The 21,116-nt window shown below is 63.3% G+C and overlaps 2 protein-coding genes and 1 long non-coding RNA gene across 27 annotated transcripts; 2 read left to right on the top strand and 1 right to left on the bottom strand.

The window, feature by feature from the left end:
* The first annotated feature begins 26 nt into the window (after positions 1–26).
* EEF1D (eukaryotic translation elongation factor 1 delta) lies at positions 27–15,835 on the top strand. 20 transcript variants are annotated; one of them, XM_005613344.4, is made up of 9 exons: positions 55–381; positions 7,155–8,233; positions 10,175–10,298; positions 10,728–10,799; positions 14,537–14,636; positions 14,716–14,816; positions 14,981–15,199; positions 15,409–15,603; positions 15,737–15,835. In XM_005613344.4, exons 2-9 carry the CDS (start codon positions 7,155–7,157, stop codon positions 15,773–15,775), a joined length of 1,929 nt encoding a protein of 642 aa, XP_005613401.2. In that variant the 5' UTR covers positions 55–381; the 3' UTR covers positions 15,776–15,835. The 20 variants fall into 20 exon arrangements, with proteins under 20 accessions (XP_023504863.1, XP_023504865.1, XP_023504866.1 ...); XM_023649091.2 differs by having other exon boundaries at positions 102–381; positions 10,178–10,298; XM_070222011.1 differs by lacking the exon at positions 55–381 and adding an exon at positions 5,089–5,181.
* Positions 657–5,094, bottom strand: LOC102149572 (uncharacterized). Of its 5 annotated transcripts, none has more exons than XR_011421520.1 (6): positions 4,845–5,094; positions 4,457–4,731; positions 2,681–3,284; positions 2,172–2,278; positions 1,154–1,567; positions 657–879 (listed from the first exon to the last, which is right to left on the bottom strand). It is a non-coding gene; the product is annotated as an uncharacterized lncRNA (long non-coding RNA). The 5 variants fall into 5 exon arrangements; XR_011421522.1 differs by having other exon boundaries at positions 3,244–3,284; positions 4,129–4,731; positions 4,845–5,092; XR_011421521.1 differs by having other exon boundaries at positions 3,011–3,284; positions 4,129–4,731; positions 4,845–5,083.
* A 1,048-nt stretch (positions 15,836–16,883) lies between the features above and the next one.
* On the top strand, positions 16,884–20,441 carry NAPRT (nicotinate phosphoribosyltransferase). Of its 2 annotated transcripts, XM_023649102.2 has the most exons (13): positions 16,884–17,330; positions 17,489–17,616; positions 17,693–17,775; positions 18,003–18,133; positions 18,240–18,355; positions 18,619–18,815; positions 18,892–19,032; positions 19,303–19,387; positions 19,484–19,564; positions 19,681–19,783; positions 19,881–20,035; positions 20,132–20,239; positions 20,325–20,441. In XM_023649102.2, the coding sequence occupies exons 1-13, from the start codon at positions 17,105–17,107 to the stop codon at positions 20,385–20,387; spliced, it is 1,617 nt and encodes a 538-aa protein (XP_023504870.1). In that variant the 5' UTR covers positions 16,884–17,104; the 3' UTR covers positions 20,388–20,441. The 2 variants fall into 2 exon arrangements, 1 of the variants encoding a protein (XP_023504870.1); XR_011421519.1 differs by lacking the exon at positions 19,881–20,035 and having other exon boundaries at positions 17,030–17,330.
* The last annotated feature ends 675 nt before the right edge of the window (positions 20,442–21,116 follow it).

Here is a 21,116-nt window from a genome sequence, read left to right as displayed (position 1 = left end):
CGCTCGCGGCGCAGGCGCGCTGAGGCCGCCCTGCCCGCCCTCCCCGCGCGTCACTTGGCCGGTGCCGGCAGGACGAGTCCACAGGACCCGCAGCGCAGGGGGGCCTGGCGGGCTGCAGCCTGCTCCTGGCTGTTTGCTCGGCCCCTCCGGGAAAGAGCGGGCCCCGCGGGGGTCTCCCGCCGGCTTCTGTCCTCGTCGCCGGGGGCAGCTCGCGCGGGGGTCCTGGCGGCGAGGCGGGCCTGCGCACGGGCTCTCCGCGCGTCCCCGGCCCGCGCGCGTGGTCGAGCCCGGGCTTCACTTCCCTTGAGCGGCGGGCGGCCCTCCCTTTCCTCGGACGCCCGCGCCGCCGGCCTTGCTGTTCAGTCGCTGCGTCCTCGGCTGGTGTGTGAGTACCGCGGCCCGCGCCGGAAGGGGCCGCCCGAGCGGCCGGGGCTGTTCCAGGGACTCCGCGCTGTCGGGGGCCGGGGCGCCAGCGCCGCGGGCCGACGGGAGGCAGGCCCGGGGCGAGCGCAGAGGGGCCCGCGGGCCACGTGGCCAGATCCCTGCGGCGGCCCCGGCGGGAGGGTGGCCGCCAGGTGCCCGGCCACTTTGGCCCGTCTGTCTCGGTGGGTGGCAGGGATATCTGCCCCGCTGTGGCCAGGAGCTGTGGCCCTTCCTTTGTCCAGCACGAATTTATTCAGCGCCTACTGCACTTGGGCTCTGGGCCCCGCGGGACGGGGGTGGTCCCAACCCTCGTGGATCCTCGCGCGCTCATGATCGCGGGAAAGAAGGACATGACTGCTGAGTGACTCAGAAGGAACACACAGGGTTCTCTAAGAGTGACCGGGGTCTTCACTTGAATCAGGTGGTCCCGGCAGGCGGCGACGTAGAAGCCGATCTCTGAGGGGGAAGAGGGGTGTCTTCCTGAGAAGTGCGCAGTTTAGGGGCATAGAAGAAGGGAAAGGCTCGTGCTAGAGCCAAGGGGTGCAGTGGGGTAGGGACCCGATGGGGGCTGCACGTCAGGGTTTCCAGAATGAAGGACCACTGGGACAAGAGAACCATTAGTGTGGCTAAACTTTGAGGTGGTCCCTGTCTGAAGGGGAAGGTCTCATAACTTGACCCTTGGCATGTAACTCCTCCCAGGTAGCAGGCCGGGAAGGACGCCTCCTCTTACCTCTTACATTATGGGGCTTCTGCAGGAGCTGTTCTCACACCCCACTCATCTCTGGGCACCCTGAGCTGCCAGTAAGTGGGCTGGTTCAAGTGCGACACGGATGTTCCTGAGCCCTCCAGTGCCCGGCTCTGTGGACAGGGTGGCCCCCTAGAGAGTGCCTTCTCCTGGAGCACCTGGCACACAGACTCTTGAGGAGCAGGTTCCCTGTGTCATCTCTGCAGGGCAGTTAGTGTGGCCTTGTGCCAGTCCCACTGGTGCCTTCTCTCCTGCGATGGGCCTGGGAAGAGTGCTGTCTGGAGAAGCCTGGTGTGGGGCCGCCCCCTTGGCTTTGCCCCTGGGGAGTTGGGTGAGGCCATAGGGTTCAGCACACGTACGCAGACGTGCTTGACTGATGTTTTTGTGAATGAAGTTTTTCTGAAGATCAACGAAAAGAATAACCTCCAGCACGTCATGCACTGGTGTCGGCTTTGCTGGGGGCCACAGGTTGGCATGGGCGTTTGTTGAGCCCTGGCCTCGCACTGATACTTTAGGATGGTGTGTGCTCAAAGTGGGTGGAAGTGTGACACTGGCGTGAAGTGCCAGCGTTGGAGCACGACTCAGCCCCAGTTTCCCCCAGTCCTGTCTCCCACCTGTGTGTGAGGCCTGGAGACGTACATGCAAGGTGTCAGGTGTACGCAGAAGGCTTGTCTAGTACTGGAGTCGCCCTGAAGGAAGGGGGCGCAGGGGCCAGGCTGGTCAGGTTAGGCCAGGGCACCATAGGCAGGGACGGAAATAGAACTGACGGGCCTTGGCATTTGAGGCAGAACCTTGTTGTGGCTGGCTGGGCCTGTGGTGGGGTGACTGTCAGCCACAGTGTGAGCCCTGAGTCTCGGGGTGCGGGGGCCCGCTCCCTGCCAGCATGACAGGTGGTGTTTCTGAGTGGGGCTGAGATATCCAGGAGTCAGGTAGGAAAGCATCTGAGTAGGAATTTGGAGCTGTGGAGTTAACCCCCTAAAGAAAGGCACAGGGTATCACTTGCCCTCACGGCTCCCTTGTGGCTGGAGTCTCGCTGTCCAGTGCCGCTGCCCGCTGTGAGCTCTTCACTTTGACTGAAACATTCGAAGTGCTTGTTGCTGCCCTCAGACACTGCAGATATGGGAAGCTCCGTTACGTGGCACCGGTCTAGGCCACGCCAGCCCAGGGGCGCAGAGAAAGCTGAGCTGGCTGGCAGACCCCATTCCCCTGAACACCTCACGCCTGCTCATGCCAGTTACCACTTCCTGTGGAAGGTGGGCAGAGATCCTTGACCCTGGAGTGGACAATCTGGGAGCTCCTTCGTGTGTATGACTGTGATGATATGACGGGCACAGGGGTACCTGAGGTGGTGTCCAGGATGGGAAGGTGGTGTGCAGGATGGGAAGGTGGTGTGGAGGGCAGCGCCGGGGGAGGGGCCAACCCCTCCCAGAAACCTTCCCTGTTCACCCAAGCTCATGGAGACCTCTGGGCCCCAGCACTGGTGGGCACAGCGCTGCCAGGCCACGCCCTCACCTTCCTTCAGGGCCCTCCAGCCAGGACTGTCCTGGGCAGGGGCTGCCACCAGGTTCCCTATGCTGGTGCCACGAGAACTGCCCTCCCAGCTCGGTGGAGGCTGGAAGGACCCCGAGGCCCACAGAGGCCCTGCACATGCAGAGCACGTGTCCGCCTCCGTGCAGCCGTGAGCGTGGACTACGCCGGGCGCTGGGCTGGGAGAGTTGCAGGGGAGGGGCTGTCTTTGACCAGGACCACCTCTGCTGCATCGGCCACCTTCTCCGCAGGTCCTGGTGGCCAGACAGGGCATGATCCCTCCAGGGCCTCCCAAATCTCGGGGCCCCCACAAACCCTGGGCAGCAGGGCAGTGCCTCCTCTTGTAGGAGAGGCCTCGATGTGCCTGCTGGACCGGGGCTGGGCCTTAGTGGTGGGCAGCCCAGCTCTTCACCCTGAAGGTCAGTGAGCGAGCAGGCGCCAGCAGACTGCAGTCCAGTCTGCTTCCAGGAGTGGAGGGTGGGGACTCCTGAGGCCACTGCTTTCTGGGTCCTTGCTCTCGTGTCTGCCAGCTTTTCCCCGGTGCTCACCTCTCTTTCCAGCTAGCCGCTGCTGTTGCTGCCTGGAGAAACTATGGGAGGGGAGGGTCTGAGTTCGGGGTCCTTCCCAGAGAGCTATAGGCTTGCATGTTTGTGTCCTCAAGTGGAAGTGTTCAAACTCAAACATGCTTTTCCACTAGAAGAGATGGGCTTTCAGTTCAGCAGGACCTCATGGAACATGGAGGCACTCAGGGACGAGGGAAGTCGAGGAAAGAGAAGTGGGCCCTTGTGTCTGAGAAACTGGGCTCTGTGCTGGCTGTCCTGGGAGGCCCAGTGGAAGGGCACGGGGAGCCAGGAGCACCATGCCACCCCATCCTCCAGTGTCCCTGTGTGTGCCTTTGGAGCCCGTCCTGACTCTGGCATCCCGCCCAGGAGGCACTCTGCTGCCCTCAGCTGTCTGTGGCCAGCCTCCCCAGGTGACACTCTGCCAGTAGGAGTGGCTCACTGCAGTGTCTGCAGAGCCTTGCTGCCCCCTCTGGGAGCCTCGCCTCCTAGGAAGCCCCAGCGGTGGGTGTTGTTCTTGCAGGGAGGCCTGCCCGCATCTCGTGGACCTCCACTGCGCTCCCATGAGGCAGCTGCCTCCCGCTGGTACTGGCGCAGGGCACCTTGTGTGTCCCCGTCAGCGACTCAGTCCTGGTGCTCTGGTGCTTGCTGCAGTGTGGGGTGGACAGGGGAGGGCAGGGGCCTAGGTGGCAGAGCTCCTGTTGGGAAAGGGAGACGGCTCCTCGGGACTCTGGTCCCTGAGCAGCTGGGGAGGACCTCAGGCCTAGCAGATCTGGCGGCTGTGCCCAGCAGGCCTTCCCAGAGTCGGGTACGCGTGCAGCTCCCTCAGCTTCTGGGCTGCCACCTTTTGTGGGTTTGAGGCGGGGCACCTACCACCTCTGGCCTGTTTCTGCATCTGCAAACGGGTTGTCAGCCCTGTCCTTTTGTGCTCAATGGGAAGACTTTGTGCCCCTGAGAGTCTTTCCATGCAAGCCTGCAGGGGTGGTGGCGTCCTGCCCCAGCAGTGGTCCTGCTGAGGGAGAGGCCCTGTCCCAGCGTGGGGCACCTGGGCTTGGTGGCTGCCGAGACCCCTAGAGTGGTCCTTGTCGTCTTGCACCTCGTCTAGCAGCCTGAATCCAGTGGCAGCTTGGGGGTTTGGCTGGGTGAGGATCCCCTCCACGGCTCCAGGTGGACGGTGGGGGTGCTCGGGGTGCTGGCTCACCTCTCCCCAGGTTACCTCAGCTCCAGTGAGGAGCAGGTGGGAGGGGTGCTCAGATGGTGTCTGCCAGGAACTGCCCACTGCAAGGGATGATGGAGCAGCGCTGTCCTGAGCAGGTGGACTCGCCCCCTCTGGGATTTTGGTGGTGGGTCTGTCTGGTGCTTGCCTTCTCTCTCCTGCACCAAACTCGCCTCCATGCAGCTTCTGAAAAGGCCCTCCAGCCTGCTTGGGCCCCTGTCTGACTGCCTCTAACCTTGCTGCTTTCTCTTCATGCTGTCCTAGGAGATCAAAGCGAAAGTAAGTACCCATCTGCTGCATGCCCCCTGTGTCCCCTTCATCTGAGCCAGGGGCCCCCAACCCAGCTGTCGCTGCACCTAGGAAGTCCCAACACCTGTGCGGCTTGAGAAGTGGCCCCTTCTCTGAGCAGAGCCTGGTCTGATGTCGGGAGCCGAGGACAGCGTTTAGGCCAGTAGGGTCTGGCAGGGCTTCAGTGCTGGGAGGGAGCGAGGCGTCAGCTTACTGGGTGGAGCCGAAGGGGCCAGCCCTGCCTGATCTGCACTGCTCTGTGAGGATCCACCGGGAGCTTGGCGCTGGAGAGGTTGGGGGCAGACAAGCCCTGCCTGGTAGGTCAGCAGTCCCTCAGGGACAATGGGTGATGTCACAATGCCCTGCCTCCTGGGCACACGCTCCTGCCTCCCATCACTGCCTCTGCCGCCAGCCTGGCCTTGGTAAGCGCTGCTGCTGGCCTGAGGGGGGAAGCGGGTGCAGGGGGGAGGCCTGGGGCCTCTGTCCGCAGCCCTGGCTCCTTGCTGGGATGTCACTAGACCTGTGGCACATGCCATTAGAGGCCCCTGATACGCCCCTTCAGAGTACGAGGGGAACCTCTGCGAAGTCCCAGGCGGGCACAAGACTCAAAACCGCAACACGGCCCTCAGGGTGACCGGAACCAGGTTTCGGTTCAGTGTGGGGGGGTTAGGAAAGGGACAGAGACCCTGCAGTGAGTGGTGAGCAGGGTCTGCCATCCAGGCTGAAAGGCAGCCCCCACTGAGACCTTGTCTCTTGGGGATGAGGGCCCAGCAGGTGGAGGCCCTGTGGGCCGGCGGATCCGCCATCCCTTATGCTCCACCAAACGGCCCCGTAGAAGCAGAGGACTGCAGGAGTTTCCCGAGGGCAAGCTGCTCAGCCCCTGGCAGGTCAGCTCTGGCTGTTAGTCAGTCTGCCCCAGTGCTTCTGCTTTGGGGAGCAGGGCAGTTCTGTGGCTGGGAAGGAATCCCTGTGTTGGGTCAAAGCCACCCCTCTAGAACAGGCCACCCAAGTGTGAGCTTGGGGACCCCTAGGTGCGTACTAAGAGCAGACTGGCCCCCAGGGCTTTCTGGGCCTGAACCTTTCCTGGCCAGAGGCCGCAGTGGCCCAGACCCCTCGGTGCTGGTTGAGTGGGGTGCTGGTTGAGTGGGTTGCTGCCTTAGCATTCTGGGCTGGCCAGCAGAGTGGGGGCCAGCCTTTACATAGCACCACGTCTGGGAGCAGAGTAGGGAACCCCTGTACCAGGAGTAAGATTGGCATGTGGCAGGGGACAAGGCTGTTGCCTCGTGTGGCGGATGGCGCATGCTAGCTTGCATGGGGGCAGCAGATGACCAAGGCCACTCTCAGCTAGAGGGAACACCACCTCCAGCGAGGAAGCTGCGGCTCCCAGGGCAGAGGCTTGTCCATGGGCCACAGCAGCCAGTGGGCTGCAGAGTCCCCTCGCCTGCCTTTCACAGCAACTGGTGCTGAAACAAGGGGAGGGATCCCACGTGGTCCCTTTAGTTTAGGTGCAGCCAAAGGCGTGAGCTGATTGCTTCCCAGTGAGGAGGTGGCTGCAGCTGACCAAGGAGCCTGGTTCCTACTTGCTGCCTGAGACACTGGGCTCCTTTCCTATTAGACGGTCACCAGCACCCTCCCTGGTGTCTCCCCTGATGTGGCCTTGAGGGAGTGGGCACTCTACCTTCTGCTCTAGGCTGCCCACTCAGAGACTGTCCTTTGTCCCAGACCCTCAGCTGCTCCCCCTGGAGCGTGCACTGCTCTGCTATGGCAGTGTGGCCGTGGCGGGTGTAGGGGACCCAGAGGCGGGCTGCACTTTGGGGGGCCGTCCTGAGACAGCCGGGTGCATTTGTGTAGGAGAGAAACACTAGGAGCGCCTCAGGGCAGGCGGTCAGACTTAGCAAAAACACGGGATGTCCAGGTGAAGTTTCAGAGGAACAGGGAGGAACTTTTTAGTATAGGTGTGTCTCAAATATGTCACGGGGCCTACTTATTGTAAAAATTATTTGCTGTTTATGTGGAAGTCAGATTACCTGTGTCCTGTATTTTATCTGGTGTCCCTCCTCGGAGGCTCTGTGGACAGAGAGGTTTGGAAACCGTGTTCCCGGGACGCCTGGAAGAGCCTAGGTGCATGTTGGATCGGCAGAGACAAGTTTTGCAGTTCAAAGAACACACATGTGCACATACGCGTATATGTATGTGGCGTGTTCGCTGCTTTATTGAGCTCCCCATGGGTTTGACTGTGGGCCCTTGCATGCTACCTCGTGGCACCCCCACTGGGGAGCATCCCCAGACCCTGCCAGCCCTGCCGGTCAGGCTGAGGGGCTGCAGGGGTGCTGTCTGCGGGGCCCGCTGTGTTGCAACTGCCTTCTTGTGCTTGCCTTTTAACGCTGCGTGGAAGATGAGGAGCGGGAAGACCTCCTGTGCCCTGGAGACCGTCTGGGAGGACAAGCAGAAGTATGGGGAAGCCGAGCGGCGCTTCTACGAGCACGAGGCCACGCGAGCCGCCGCCGCTCAGGAGCTCGTGGCCGAGGCGCCAGCCGTGAACGGGCCTGGTTGGGAGGACACTGAGGAGGCTGAGGAGGCCGACACCCCCGACAGCGGCAGCGGGGGTGACCCTGGGAAGAAGCCCCTGCAGAAGAAGAGGAAGCGCTCCCCGAAGAGCGGGCTCGGCCAGGCGGACCCGGCTCTCGTGGGCCTCTCCGCCGACCACGTCTGGCTGGACAAACCACTTTTCGACCAGGCGGAGAGCTCCTACCGCCAGAGGCTGGCAGACACGGCCGCCCAGGCCTCCCAGCCGCCGGCCCTGGCCCCCCGAGGCCCCTGCACCCACGGAAGCCACGTGGCCTGCCACCACGTGACCTGGGGCGTCTGGGTCAACAAGTCTTCCTTCGACCAGGCCGAGCGGGCATTCGTGGAGTGGTCTCAGGCCCTGCTGCTGGCTGCAGAGGGGAGCGGCAGGCAGGGGGCTCCTGACACGGGCCAGCGCGAGGCCAGCCCTGACCAGGCCCTCGCCCACCGGCCCAGCCCACCGGCCAATGGCCAGCCCCCGCTGGGAAGCCTGCAGGCACTGGTGCGGGAGGTGTGGCTGGAGAAGCCCCGGTACGACGCGGCCGAGAGGGGCTTCTACGAGGCCCTGTTTGACGGCCACCCCCCCGGGAAGGTGCGCCTGCAAGAGCGCGCCAGCCAGGCCGAGGGCGCCAGGCGGGGCCGCAAAGACCGGCGGGGCCGCAACACCTTGGGGAGCAAGCGGGCCGGGCCACGGCGGGCCGACGGGGAGGCCCCCTCCTCTTTGCCCTACTGGTACTTCCTGCACAAGGACGCCGAGGCCCCCTGGCTCAACAAGCCCGCCTATGACAGCGCGGAGTGCCGCCACCATGCTGCAGAGGCCCTGCGCATGGCCTGGCGCCTCGAGGCCACATCACTCACTCACCGACCCAGTGCCCGGTCTGGCGCATCCATGTCCAGCCTGCGACCCAAGTAGGAGAAACATGCTGGGCGGTGCCCGGCCTGGGCCCTGAGTATTCCCCTCCCAGCCCATCAGGGCCTCCCCAGACTCCTGGACCTGGCTAAGCTGGGTACAGGAGCGGGTTGGGCAGGGGTGGCTCTCGGTTCCTGGGGCTGTGTGGCCTTGAGGATCACAAAGTTCTGGGCTGTTGGGAGAGGGAAGGGGTCAGCACAGGGCTGAGTGTGCCCTGTACAGGGTTCCCCTCTTGGCCAGGTCACTGCCAGGTCTCTTCTGGGTGTCAGTCAGGGCAGGGGGAGCGTTGAAGCCTCCTGGCCCCTGAGTCCCACTGGGCAAGACGTGGGATCCGGCAGGCCCTCGCCTGCTCGTCCTGTCTGTCTTCCCCGCCTCCCAGCCGCCCAAAACCACATCTGAGGTAAGGTGGGTGTCTCGGGTACACCAGCACGTGGTCCTTGGAGCGGCCCAAGTCTGAAGGACAGCTGCTGGGCAAGGCCGACTTGCCTTCAGCCTGGGGACCCAGGGGCCTTGCCCCAGGTGGTTTCGTGCAGCACCAGCAGTCGTCACTGGAGGCCAGGGGCGTGGAGAGGGGCAGGGTAGGGGCAGGTCAGTGACTGGCCACAGAAGAGGTCCCCCAGGCAGCTGGGCAGAGATAGCTGGACTCCAGGGAAGATGGGAGGCGCAGGAGCGGGCAGGGCGCCTGGGGTGCGGGCGGCCGTGCAGCAGGTAGGCTGGTGAGACTTGGAGAGGCCTCCCTGGGCCCCAGGGCAGCAGTGCCCACCTGGGCCCCTCGGCTCCTCGGCAGGGTTAGATTTGCTGGTTTGACAGGATCCAGGCCTTGATGTGAGGAGCATGGTGTGGGACCCCGTGACAGGGGAGTGTTCCCCATCAGGCAGGGTGGGAGGGAGCGTGGGGCTTGACACCCTGTTGACGGTGGCCTGGCTCCTCATTGTGGGGAGTGTGGGGGGTGGTGGAGAGTTTTGAGACCAACTCCCCTCTTGTCACCAAGGGGACTTTTGTCCGCTGATGGCCTGGTGTCCTCGGCACAGGGGATTGGCAGGATGGGGTCTGTTTCTGTTGGATTTAGTGAGGAAGAGGGGCTCCCGCCGTCCGTGGTCAGCAGACTTTGTGACGGGCCGGGGAGCACAGAGTTTGGGCTCTGCGGGCACAGGGCTGTGGCGGCTCCCCCAGCTGAGTGGTGGGAAAGCAGCAGGCGCTGGTGGGTGTGGCCATGCACCAGCACAGCCATCTGCACACAGACCATGGCTGGGTTTGGCTCCCAGGCCACAGTTTGCCCACCCCTGGTCCAGAGCAGGATTTTTCAAACTGACTGGTCTTGAGACCCCAAGAACTTTGCTTATATTTATTGATTTTTACCACGTTAGCAACTAACAGAAATGCTAAAGTACTTATTCACTGAAAAATAGCTTGTTACATGTTAATAATATATTTTTGTGAGAAATAGTTTTCCTGTAACAGGAGACTTCAGTGAGCAGAGCGGCCTTGTTTTCCGTTTTTGCAAATCTGTTCAGTGCCTGGCTCAGTCGGAGGCATCTGGGTTCCCACACCTGCTTCCACATTCAGTCTTGGTGGACGTCTGACAGGGATCCAGCCTCGCAGAGAGGTGTCATTGGAGAAGGGAGGGCCTCGGGGACCCCCAGAGGCTCCTGGCCACACTTGGATATCCGCTGGCCTCGGGGACAGGCCTGAGCACTGAGGGAAGCCCACTGCAGGGAGTGGTTCAGGGGGCTTACCGGCTCAGCCTGGTCTGTGCTGAGAACCCCTGTGCTCTGTCCTGGAACCTGGAGCCCTTGTCGTCCCCAGGACTGGGACAGCCCACCCTGCACCCTTGCCATCTGGGCTCTTGGCAGGGGCACACGTGCAGGCCCGGCCTGGGGCCTGTGGGGAGGTACCCCCTCCTCCCGCCCGGCAGTCTTAGCCTCTCCTCCCCCTCCCAGCAGGAAAATGGCCACAAACTTCCTAGTGCACGAGAAGATCTGGTTCGACAAGTTCAAATACGATGATGCAGAGAGGAAATTCTACGAGCAGATGAACGGGCCTGTGGCTGGCTCCTCGCGCCAGGTAGGGCCTACGCTTGGGGACGGTGAGTGGCTGTGCCAGCTCTAGGAGGGCAGGGGCACGTCGGTCTGAGTAGCGCTGCTTCAGGTGCTGGTGGTAGGGTCTTTGGAGGGGTTGCCCTGCTGGCTCCTGTGTTGCTGGGTCTGCTCTAGTCCCAGCAAGGGTCAGTGAACTCCCACCGTCTCCCAGGCAACCGGGGCCAGCGGGCACTCAGGTGTCCATCAGGACGGTGCAGGCCTCACCTCGGCCTATAGACCGGCTGCATCTCAGGCCCTGTTTTCACGGCCACCAGGCTCCGGCACCTTCCACTCCTCGCTGTCCTGCTGAGCTTTAATCTGTGTAGCACTTTCTTGCTCTCTCCACGTGAGGGTCCTTTTTTGGAAACTTTTTTTAATGAAAGAAAAGACTTGGTTCTTTCTGCACTGTCTGCAGGAGAACGGCGCCAGCGTGATCCTCCGAGACATTGCGAGAGCCAGAGAAAACATCCAGAAATCCCTGGCCGGAGTGAGTACCCGCGGCCCGTGTACCCACGGGCTCGCGCTCGGCACAGCTGCCCTCACACCAGACAGCGTGTCTGCCTTTTCCCCGCAGTCCTGCTGACTGTTTTGGCCTTTGGCGCAAAGTTAGGGTGGGCTGTGCAGTGCTGTGTCCTGCCGCCACACGGACCTGGCCCCGACCACCACGAGAGACGCCCTTACTCCTGCCTCCTTGCTGTGCTTTCTCCCCTGCTTGCTGGTGGTCACCTGGGCTCCCTCCTGCCCTCGGCCTGGCCATGTGAGCGGTGCCAGCCCTGGGTTGATGCTGTCCTCCTGCAGGGCGCGCTCTGCGGGCACGTGCCTGGAGGCCTTTTCCTTCCTGCCTGCTCCCTGCTCAGGAATGAAGGCGGGTGGGGGGCTGGCGTCTGCCACGCTTCCTCCCTTCTGCCTGAGGCCTTGCCCTCCCCAGAGAGATGGGTTCGCGGGGTGGGTGGAGTTCAAGTCACAGAATTGGCACCATCTTGAATTTGAGGCCCAGAGAGGGGCCCTGTGGCTCCGCTCAGCCTCCAGGCCCCAGATGAGGTCAGGAAAGGAGCTCTGCCCACTGCCTGGCTGGGGAGGTGGGCCCCTAGTAGGTGGCAGACGTGTTGTACCACCTGTCTATCCAGAGGAGTCAAGACCTCCTCCTCCCTCTGGGACACACAGTAGCATCCCAGCCTTGAGGGCCAAGTGTCAGCAGAGCTGTGTTCCTTCTGGAGAGTCCAGAAGAGAATCCAATTCCTTGTCTCCTTCAGCTTGGAGAAGCTGCTCACATTCCTTGGCCTGTTGCTTCTAGCTGGCCGTGTCCTGACCCTGAGGTCTGCTTCGGTCACCCTTCCTTCTCTCTCTCTTGCCTCTCTCTTACGTGGACCCACCTGGATAATGCAGGATAGTCTCCCAGTCTTCAGATCCTTCACTTCCTCATAACCTGCAAAGTCTCTTTGGCCACGTGAGGTCACCTTTGTACAGGCTTCAGGGACAAGTTTGTGGACATGTTTGGGAGCCTTCTGTCGGCCACAGCTGGTCCGGGTGTACTGGCTTCTGGGCCATAGGCCAGTGGCCCTGGGCGGGTGGACCCCAAGAAGTGATGCCTCTGCTGTCTGCCCAGCAGGCCCTGCTTTGTGCTTGACCCCTACTTTCTCCTGCTCTGCCTTGTGCCCACCAGCCCTACATGCCACCTGCCACCCGCTGCTTGCCTGACCAGGCTCAGGCCAGGCGGACACAAGATCGAGGTGGCACAAGGTCTTTGCACCCGGGCCAGGCCTCTTGGGCTCCAGCACCAAGAAGGCCGGGGCCACAGGGGTTCTGGGGCTGCAGGAACTCTTCCTCCTCTGGCCCTCAGGGGGCCCTGGCTGTGTTGGGTCGGCTTCTAGGTCCAGTCTTTGGGAAGAGTGTGCGGGCGTGCTGCTGGAGCTGGGGGGCTGGTCCGCTCAGGCTGCCATAACAGCACCGCACACCCGATGGCGTAAACAACAGAAATTGATTTTCTCACAGCCTGGAGGGTGAAAGTCCAAGATCAAGGCGTGGGCAGGGGTGGTTCCTTCTGACGCCTCCTTGGTGTGTAGACGGCCGTCTTCCTGTGTCTTTACATCGTCTTCCCTCCGTGTGTGTGTGTGTCCAAAGTTCCTCTTATAAGGACACCAGACGTTGGATTAGGACCCCCCTCATGACCGCATGGTAACTGGATTTCCACTGCGAAGACCCCATCCAAATATGCTCCCCTTCTGAGATGCCTCTGGTTAGGCTTCCACGTGAACTTCAGAGGAGCGTCGTCCAGCACACACGGGCCCGGGAAGGACACTGTGGGCCCAGCCCCAGGCTTGGATTGGGTGGGGTGGGGCTCAGCAGACACTGGGACTTGAGAGCCCGAGGTTCCTGGACACTGCGTGGTGCCAGGTGCGGGGTGGAGGTGGCGGTTCAAAACCTTGGTGTGTGGCACTGCCCCCTGGGGCTACAAGGTGGCCACCTGCAGCAACTCAAGGGCTGTGAGTGGACTGAGTGGCCTGGGCCTGACAGCCCTTGACTGAGTGGCCTGGGCCTGTCTCATTGAGGCTGGGGTTCGGGGCCCTGGGCCCCCTGGCTTCCTCCTTCCCTGCCTGGGTCAGAGTCCAAGTGGCAGGTGCTGGGGTGGCTGGGGCAGCCCCAGGGCATAAACCTCATGGAGAGGCCTGGTGGCATGTGTGGCCAGGTGGTGCTGACCTGATGGCCGCTTGCACCCTAGGATGTCCCCACCACTTTCTCTTGGCCTCGAGGGAGATGAGGCCTTGCCCAGAACCTGCACCCTTAGGACCTGTCATCAGGCAGTCCCCGCTCCATGTTGTCACCAGGCTGAGGCCAACATGCCAGGCAGCAGGCACAGCAGGCCAAAGGCTTGCAGCACCAGCCTCCGCCCCATCTGCCGCCAGGACCTGGCTCGTTTGCTTGGCTGGCACCGAGCCCCCAGGAAGCAGGCTGTGAGGAAACCTGCTGAGTTGAGAGCCGGGTCCTGGCCTGCAGGCTGGTGCAGTGGTAGATGGGTGGTCGGGGCTTCATAGGGAACAGAAGCTCCTGGATTTCATCCTTGTGCGATGGAAGCTATTGGGAGATCTTAGTGGGAATGGCTTTGGGAGCTGACTGCTGTGAGGAATGGGCTGGAGGGGAGGTCACCTGCCCAGTGGTGGTGGCAGCTAAGACTTGGGAGAGGATGAGGCCAGCACAGCTTTTCAGTGCGTGCTGCCACTTAGTGACCATAGGAGGAGGCTGGGGCAACGAGCCGGGGGTGGACGCCTGAGTTGAGCTGAAAGGAGGGGAGTGGTGGGAATGGAGCCCACCCTGGTCCCAGCTCTTTCACAGCCACATGGCAGCTGACCACCCTTGGCCGGCTCTGCTCCGAGCAAGGGAGTGGGAGCTGCTGTGTCAAAGGGGACGGTGTCAGCCGTGCACTGCCCATCAGTCCAGAGGCAGGAAGCTGCGCGCCCATCAGGCTGTCTTCTCTGGGGACCTTTAGCTTCTCCGTGGTCTGGGGTTGTGCAGAGCAGGCGAGGAGGCTATGCAGCTTGCCCAGTGGCTGCTTGGCGGGCCCACAGTCATTATTGTGATTGGACACGAGAGGGCAGTAGCTGCCCTCGGGAAAGCCAGGTGCATCCTGTCCTCAGAGTCATTCCACTGGGATGTGGCTGTGCCAGATGATACCCACATATGCGTGCAAGCCCTTGGGATGTAACGGACTGAGCTGTGGCCCCTGGGGGGGGGCGCTTGGGCAGCACTGCTTGGGTCAGACAACAGGGGCTGTCGTTGAGGGAGGAACCAGAGGGAAGCCGGTGGGCAGGCTTGTTGAGCCCGATGGCGTGTGCATGACCTGCGGGAGGCGAGGCACTGCTGCTCTGGCGGCGCAGGGTGGCTGCCTCTGCGCAGGTGTGCTCCTTCAGCTGCTCTCCCCTCCTGCTCCCAGCCCCCCTGGGGTCCCCGGCCAGGCTGCCCCTGGGCCCGTGAGTCCCCTGCTTTCTCCCACCCGCCAGACAGTGGCAGCTGTGGCTCAGCTCTGCTCTGCACTGCCTCCTGTCTTCTGCTTCCCACGTGGCTGTGACTGTCACCACATCTCCCCTCTCAGGACTTCTCCCCCTTGCCTAGCCAGAGCCCAGCAGGTAGACCCAGCAGGGCTGACAGGAGCCACTACCTGGTGGATATGAATAGGGGGATCCTAGGAGCAGGCTGTGGTACTGAGCCCTCCCTTCCCCTGCCTTACAGAGCTCTGGCCCTGGGGCCTCCAGCGGGCCTGGTGGAGACCACAGTGAGCTCGTCGTCCGGATTGCCAGCCTGGAAGTGGAGAACCAGAGTCTGAGAGGCGGTGAGGCCCTGGGCCAGATAGGTGGGGGGACCCCACCCTGGCCCCTGCCATCTGACCGGCATTCCCTTTGCTCCCACAGTGGTGCAGGATCTGCAGCAGGCCATCTCCAAGCTGGAGGCCCGGCTGAGTGCTCTGGAGAAGAGCTCACCTGCTCACCGGGCTACAGCCCCGCAGACCCAGGTGAGTATCCTCCCCAGACACAGGGACCCCACACCTGGCACTGCAGAGGAGCAGGAGGCCAAGGAGGGCCTCCACCCCATCTACAGGCTGGCCCAGGCGGCAGTGAGGGGCTAGAAGCCTGGGGCCCTGTCTGGGTGGGCCTCAGCCTCCCTCCCCCATGGCAGCACGTGTCTCCCATGCGCCAAGTGGAGCCCCCCACCAGGAAGGCCGCCACCGCCACAGAGGATGACGAGGACGATGACATCGACCTGTTTGGCAGCGATGAGGAGGAAGACAAGGAGGCCGCTAAGCTGCGGGAGGAGAGGCTGCGGCAGTACGCTGAGAAGAAAGCCAAGAAGCCCGTGCTGGTCGCCAAGTCCTCCATCCTTCTGGATGTCAAGCCCGTAAGTGGCTGTCCTCCAGCCCTCCCCCTGCCCTGGGGTTCTGGTGGGATCTAAGCTGAGTTTAGAATCTTGGGCTAAGGAGAGAAATGAGGGGGCCAGGCAGGTGTGAGCTGACAGTTCTCAGTGCCTTTTGAGAATTGCTAGGCAGGAGGGGGCTCCCGGTGTCTGTAGGCTCCTGACCCCAGCCTCTCCTCCCTCTTATTCCCCAGTGGGATGACGAGACGGACATGGCCCAGCTGGAGGCCTGCGTGCGCTCCATCCAGCTGGATGGGCTGACCTGGGGCGGCTCCAAGTTGGTACCTGTGGGCTATGGCATCCGCAAGCTGCAGATCCAGTGTGTGGTGGAGGACGACAAGGTGGGGACTGACCTGCTGGAAGAAGAGATCACCAAATTCGAAGAGCACGTGAGTGGGCAGGCCCACCTTGGGGGGGGGGGGGTGGTCCCCAAGTGAACTCCTGGCTGGACAGGTGACAGGTGTGGGTGGGCTTTTGTGAAACTGGGCCCCACATGACCACCAGGCTCCCTCCTCTCCTCAGGTGCAGAGTGTCGACATTGCTGCTTTCAACAAGATCTAAGACCTGGCCGTGGGCCTGAGCGTGTGAGGCCCTGCAGCCATTAAAGACTGAGATTCTGGCTTTCTGGCTCTTGTCCTGGTTTGGGCCCCCCGGGTGGGCTCATTCAGTGAGCAGTACTCTCCTAGCCTCCAGGCCTCAGACTTGACCTGCATTTCATTAGGGCCCCTGGGGTCTCGTCTATCCTGTTCCTACACAGCAGTCCCAGGGGCCACCACCATTCTCCCCTCTCCTGGCCCCTCCACAGCCTTCCAGTGGCTCTGCCTGCCCCTCCTGTCTTCATTTACCCTCAGTTGCAAGTGCCATGTCCAGTTCAAGCTGTGAAGCCAGGAACAGAGCATGTGCTGGCTCCTTCACTGTAGGGGCTGCTGGTTCCCTTTGAGGCACAGGAGGCATTCCTGGTCCTCCCACCTCCTCTCAGCTCCATTCCCTGCTCAGCCAGAGTGCCAGTCTGCAACTGTCCAGGGAAGTGAGGTCCCAGCAGCCGTCCTGGCCCTGCTGCTGTGACTACAGTCACATGTCCCACCTGGTCTGACCTGTTTGAAATCCTGCCAGGCTTCCCATCATCTCTAGAAAAAAGATTGAGCCTTTTTTCTTAGCTCCTCGGCCCTGCTGTCCCAGCCTTGGCCCTCTGGCTTCAGTTCTCAGGGGGCACTCACCACTCCGCCCCAGTGCACTGCCTGCATCTGCTCTGTGGTCTGCCCTCACCCACCAGAGGTTGGGCCCTGGACAGAGCCCATGACAAACTGCCCTGTGGAGTTGTGGCCACTGCCCTGTCCCCCTAACTACTTCTGGGCAGTACTTTGTCGCTAGTGGTTTCTCTCCTGTCCTGTTGGCCAGCATGGCTGATGAGTGGTGTGGGTCAGTGCCTGGGACCCAGAAGCATTCTTGGTGCCAGCTGGGGGTCGGCACATGGCACTGCACTCATTGCTGAATGACACAGTGTGGGCCCCACCTAGGTGCCGGCAGAATCTAATCACCTCTACCTGCCGCCAGGTTGGGCTGGTTTCCAGGTGGGGCGGGGTTAATAAAGCCTGGCTGGATGTGAATTACCCCTGCCCTCTCCTACCCTCCCCCCGCTGACTGTAGAGAGCGGCCGGCCGGGGGACTAGGGGGCTGGGATGACCAGCGGCAGCAGACACATCCCCAACTGAGTCCGGTCCAGGCGCTGGGCCGCCTCTGGTGTCCGGAGGCCGGCAGGCCCGCCCCGCCCCCCAGTTGCCAGGAAAGGCGGTGACTCCCGGGTTGTCCCGGCTTCACTGCGCGTCAGCGGGCGCGGCCCGGCCACTGGGCAGCGGGCATCACGTGGGCCGGGGCGGGGCGGCCTAGCAGATGGCGGCGGAGCAGGAGGCAGAGGGGCGCGCGGCGGCGCGGCCGCTGCTCTCCGACCTCTACCAGGTCACCATGGCGCTGGGCTACTGGCGCGCCGGCCGGGCGCGGGACCCCGCCGACTTCGAGCTCTTCTTCCGCCGCTGCCCGTTCGGCGGCGCCTTCGCCCTGGCCGCGGGGCTGCGCGACTGCGTGCGCTTCCTGCGCACCTTCCGCCTGCGGGACGGAGGTACCCCCGGCCTGAAGAGCCCCCCACCCCGACCCCGACGAGAGCCCCCCGCGGCCCGGATAAGACTCGCCCCGACGAGCCCCCTTCCCTTCCCACGCCCCGACGAGTCCCCCACGGCCTCGGGCTAGCCCCACCCCACAAGGGCCTCTCGCCCCCAGACGTCCAGTTCCTGGCCTCGGTGCTGCCCCCAGACACGGAGCCCGCGTTCTTTGAGCACCTTCGGGCCCTCGACTGCTCTGAGGTGACGCTGCGGGCCCTGCCCGAGGGCTCCCTCGCCTTCCCCGGCGTGAGTGCAGGGTGAGGGGGGCGCAGGGGGGCGCCCAGTGGGGCGCGCGGTGCCGAGCTGATGGCCCTTCCTGCAGGTGCCGCTGCTGCAGGTGTCCGGGCCGCTCCTGGTGGTGCAGCTGCTAGAGACGCCGCTCCTCTGCCTGGTCAGCTACGCCAGGTGGGATCCGGGCCTGCCTGGGGAAGACTGGGCTCCCTGGGGAGGAGCATGGACTTCTGGAGAGTGGGGCCCTTCAGGGTGGGGGCGAGCTCCAGGGGTGGGGCACAGGGCCCCCTGCCCTGGCGAGGGTCGTCCCACTCCCGCTGTGGAGAGTCTCAAAGAGGGGCCGGGCTCCGGGTGGCTTTGGGACCCTAACCCCGGGTCCCCTGCCCCCTTGCTGTCCACAGCCTCATTGCCACCAACGCAGCACGGCTTCGCCTGATCGCGGGACCAGAGAAGCGGCTGCTGGAGTTCGGGCTGCGGCGAGCTCAGGGCCCGGATGGGGGTTTGACGGCCTCCACCTACAGCTACCTGGGTGGTGAGGGCCAGGGGAAAGAGGGCTGGGACAGGAGGAGGCCTGGCCCTGGGAGCCCCTCTGCTCTACCGCCTGAAGTCCCCCAACCCTGCCTGATGCCCTGGCCCAGGCTTTGATGCCAGCAGCAACATGCTCGCAGGACAGCTTCGGGGCGTGCCAGTGGCCGGGACCATGGCGCATTCCTTCATCACTTCCTTTTCAGGCACTGAGGTGCCCCCTGACCCGGTCAGTACTCCTCTCCCCTGCTGCACTTCAGAGGGCAGACTTCAAAGATCAGCCTTTGCCCAGGGAGCATGAGCCAGTCCCTGCTCTGCACACAGGCACATGCCATGCCTGGCCCGCCCAAGCCACCCTGGGCAGGTAGCCCCAGTGCTGCTGGGAAGCTGGCAGGCAGGGGGCATTACCCCTGCTCAGACCCTCAACTAGGGGTGAACCAGGCCCCACCCTGCACTCTGGGCCCCCCATGCTTCACCAATCCCTCTCCATAGATGTTGGCTCCGGCTGCTGACCAGGGCCCCAGGGTGGACCTGGCCACCTGCGTGGAGGCATGGCTTGAGCGTGTGTGTGCCCACCTGGGGCTGGGGGTGCAGGAGCCGCACCGGGGGGAGCGGGCGGCCTTTGTGGCCTATGCCCTGGCCTTTCCCCGGGCCTTCAATGGCCTACTGGACACCTACAGTGTGCAGAGGTGAGGCCAAGGCATCCCCCAGGGTGGGCTCAGCAGAGCAGCTGCAGTCCCCTGACCCCCTTGTCCCTGCCCGCAGGAGTGGTCTTCCCAATTTCCTGGCAGTTGCCCTGGCGCTGGGGCAGCTGGGTTACCGGGCAGTGGGCGTGAGGCTGGACAGCGGTGACCTGCTTCAGCAGGCCCAGGAAATCCGCAGGCTCTTCCGGACCATTTCGGCCCAGTGAGTCCCCCTGAGAGGGCTATGCCTGCTGAGAGACCCCTTCCAGGGCAGAGGGAGGGAGGGACTGTGGCTCTTGTGTAGTGATGAACTCTGATCTGGTTACTTCCTCAGTGGCGGGGAAGCCAGAGGTGGGCTCACCCAAGGGGTCATAAGCAAAAAACCAAAGCTGGTGTGGCTGAGGGCAGATCCTGAGGTGGGGAGGATGGCATGAGTGGGGAGGGAGGGAGACTGAGCAGCTCGGGAACACCTGAGGGTCTGCTCCCATTACAGGTTCCAGGTACCCTGGCTAGAGTCGGTCCCCATTGCTGTCAGCAACGACATTGATGAGGAGGAGCTGGCCCGGCTGGCCCAGGAGGTGGGGCAAGGCAGGGCAGGCCAGAGGGTGGCTAGGAGAGCCCTGGGCCTGCAGGTGCTGGCCGAGCTCAGTGCTACCTCCTCTGCCCTCCTTCAGGGCAGCGAGGTGAACGTCATCGGTATTGGCACCAGTGTGGTCACGTGTCCCCGCCAGCCTTCCCTGGGCTGCGTCTACAAGGTGGAGACAGAGTCTGGGGCCCAGTGGGGGTGGGCTAGGGGATCATGGGTCAGCGGGGTGGGGGGGGCGGGGGCGGGGGCAGAGAGTCCAGCTGTCCCTTCACCCTGTCCCTGCAGCTGGTGTCTGTGGGAGGCCAGCCACGAATGAAGCTGACTGAGGACCCTGAGAAGCAGACACTGCCTGGAAGCAAGGCGGCCTTCCGGCTCCTGGGCCCCGATGGTGAGGCCCCTCCCAGCCCTCAGTGGTCTCCCTCAAGGTCCCAGGTTCCCTGCATTAATTTTGGCACCCGCCCCACCACACACACACACACATACAGGGTCTCTGCTGTTGGACGTGCTGCAGCTGGCAGAGGAGCCACCACCCCAGGCTGGCCAGGAGCTAAGGGTCTGGCCTCGAGGGGCTCAGGAGTCCTGTACTGTGAGGCCAGCCCACGTGGAGCCACTGCTGCGACTCTGGGTCCAGCAGGGACAGGTGACTGCCCCCACCAACCCCTGTAGTTTGCACCTTCAACTGAAATAGAGTCCTGACCCCTGACCTTGAACCAACCCCTTCCTTCCTCTTTCCCAGCTGTGTGAGCCCCTCCCATCCTTAGCCGAGTCTAGAGCCTTCGCCCAGCTGTCCCTGAGCCGCCTCAGTCCTGCACACAGGCGGCTGGAGCAGCCTGCGCTGTACCAGGTGGGTGGGGGCCCACGTCATCAACCCCCCCTGTGTGCTCCATGCCCCCACGGCCACCCATCATCCTCTCCTCTCCTCTGTGCAGGTCGCGCTGTCTGAGAAGCTGCAGGCCTTGGTGGACAGACTGAGTGCCCGAGGTCCCCTGTGAGAAACCCGTGGTGGGGGCTGCCTGAAATTAACATGAGTCACTCACTGTTCCCGACAGCTTGTCACGTGTTGTTTCTTCACGCAACCCACCACTCACTTGACACCCAGGGCCTTCCGGGGTGGGCTAGAGTCAGGAGTCAGAGCCAGAGTTCATGCTCCCAGGAGAGGTGCAGGCCCGGCCAGGATGGGAGGCAGCCCCATGCTGAGGCCTGGTGGTGGCGAGGAGCTAGGCCAAGGCCGGGGAGTGTCCGAGGCTCAGGGAGCTGGACTCTGGGGGCAGATCTGAGGCTGGAGAGGACAGAGCTACGGGGAAAGGGAGGGCTTTGGTGCCCACCCAGGAGTTAAGGGAGTTACTGTGGAAGGCCTCTCCCCGCTGGAGGCTGGGGATGGGGAGCTGCGGGGGGATGAGGTGCCAGAAGGAGGGTCTTGGGGACGTCCTGTGTCCAAGCACGGCCCCAGGCTCCCACATCTGCCAAGTATACTACTTCTGGGCTCAGGGTCAGTAGGACGCCTCACGCTTCCCAAACCAAGGGGGAGCCCAGGTGTCCCCTGCCATTGCTGCTGCCAGCCCTGCAGGACCCTGCCACTGGGGACCGTGTGCCCCTGGGTTCCACCCATCTGGCTCCCTCCAGGCCCTGGCATCTGTCATGCGGTCAGCCAAGCCCAGGCCTTGGGGACCCAGCTCCTGATCCAGCAGCCCTGGGAAGGGAGAGGAGGAGGTTAGGGGCCT

This window comes from Equus caballus, chromosome 9 (genome assembly GCF_041296265.1).
Source record: "Equus caballus isolate H_3958 breed thoroughbred chromosome 9, TB-T2T, whole genome shotgun sequence".
Classification (NCBI taxonomy): domain Eukaryota; kingdom Metazoa; phylum Chordata; class Mammalia; order Perissodactyla; family Equidae; genus Equus; species Equus caballus.
This window is presented reverse-complemented; position numbering and strand designations above follow the sequence as displayed.

What these genes read in the sequence shown, in the direction of transcription:
- EEF1D (XM_005613344.4), top strand. Translation starts at nt 7,155, where the DNA reads ATGAGGAGCGGGAAGACCTCCTGTGCCCTGGAGACCGTCTGGGAGGAC. An exon ending in GAACCAGAGTCTGAGAGGCG is followed by an intron (nt 14,637 to 14,715) that starts GTGAGGCCCTGG and finishes TTGCTCCCACAG; the next exon opens with TGGTGCAGGATCTGCAGCAG. An exon ending in CTACAGCCCCGCAGACCCAG is followed by an intron (nt 14,817 to 14,980) that starts GTGAGTATCCTC and finishes CCCCCATGGCAG; the next exon opens with CACGTGTCTCCCATGCGCCA.
- NAPRT (XM_023649102.2), top strand. Translation starts at nt 17,105, where the DNA reads ATGGCGGCGGAGCAGGAGGCAGAGGGGCGCGCGGCGGCGCGGCCGCTG. An exon ending in TTCCGGACCATTTCGGCCCA is followed by an intron (nt 19,033 to 19,302) that starts GTGAGTCCCCCT and finishes CTCCCATTACAG; the next exon opens with GTTCCAGGTACCCTGGCTAG. An exon ending in TGGCCCGGCTGGCCCAGGAG is followed by an intron (nt 19,388 to 19,483) that starts GTGGGGCAAGGC and finishes GCCCTCCTTCAG; the next exon opens with GGCAGCGAGGTGAACGTCAT.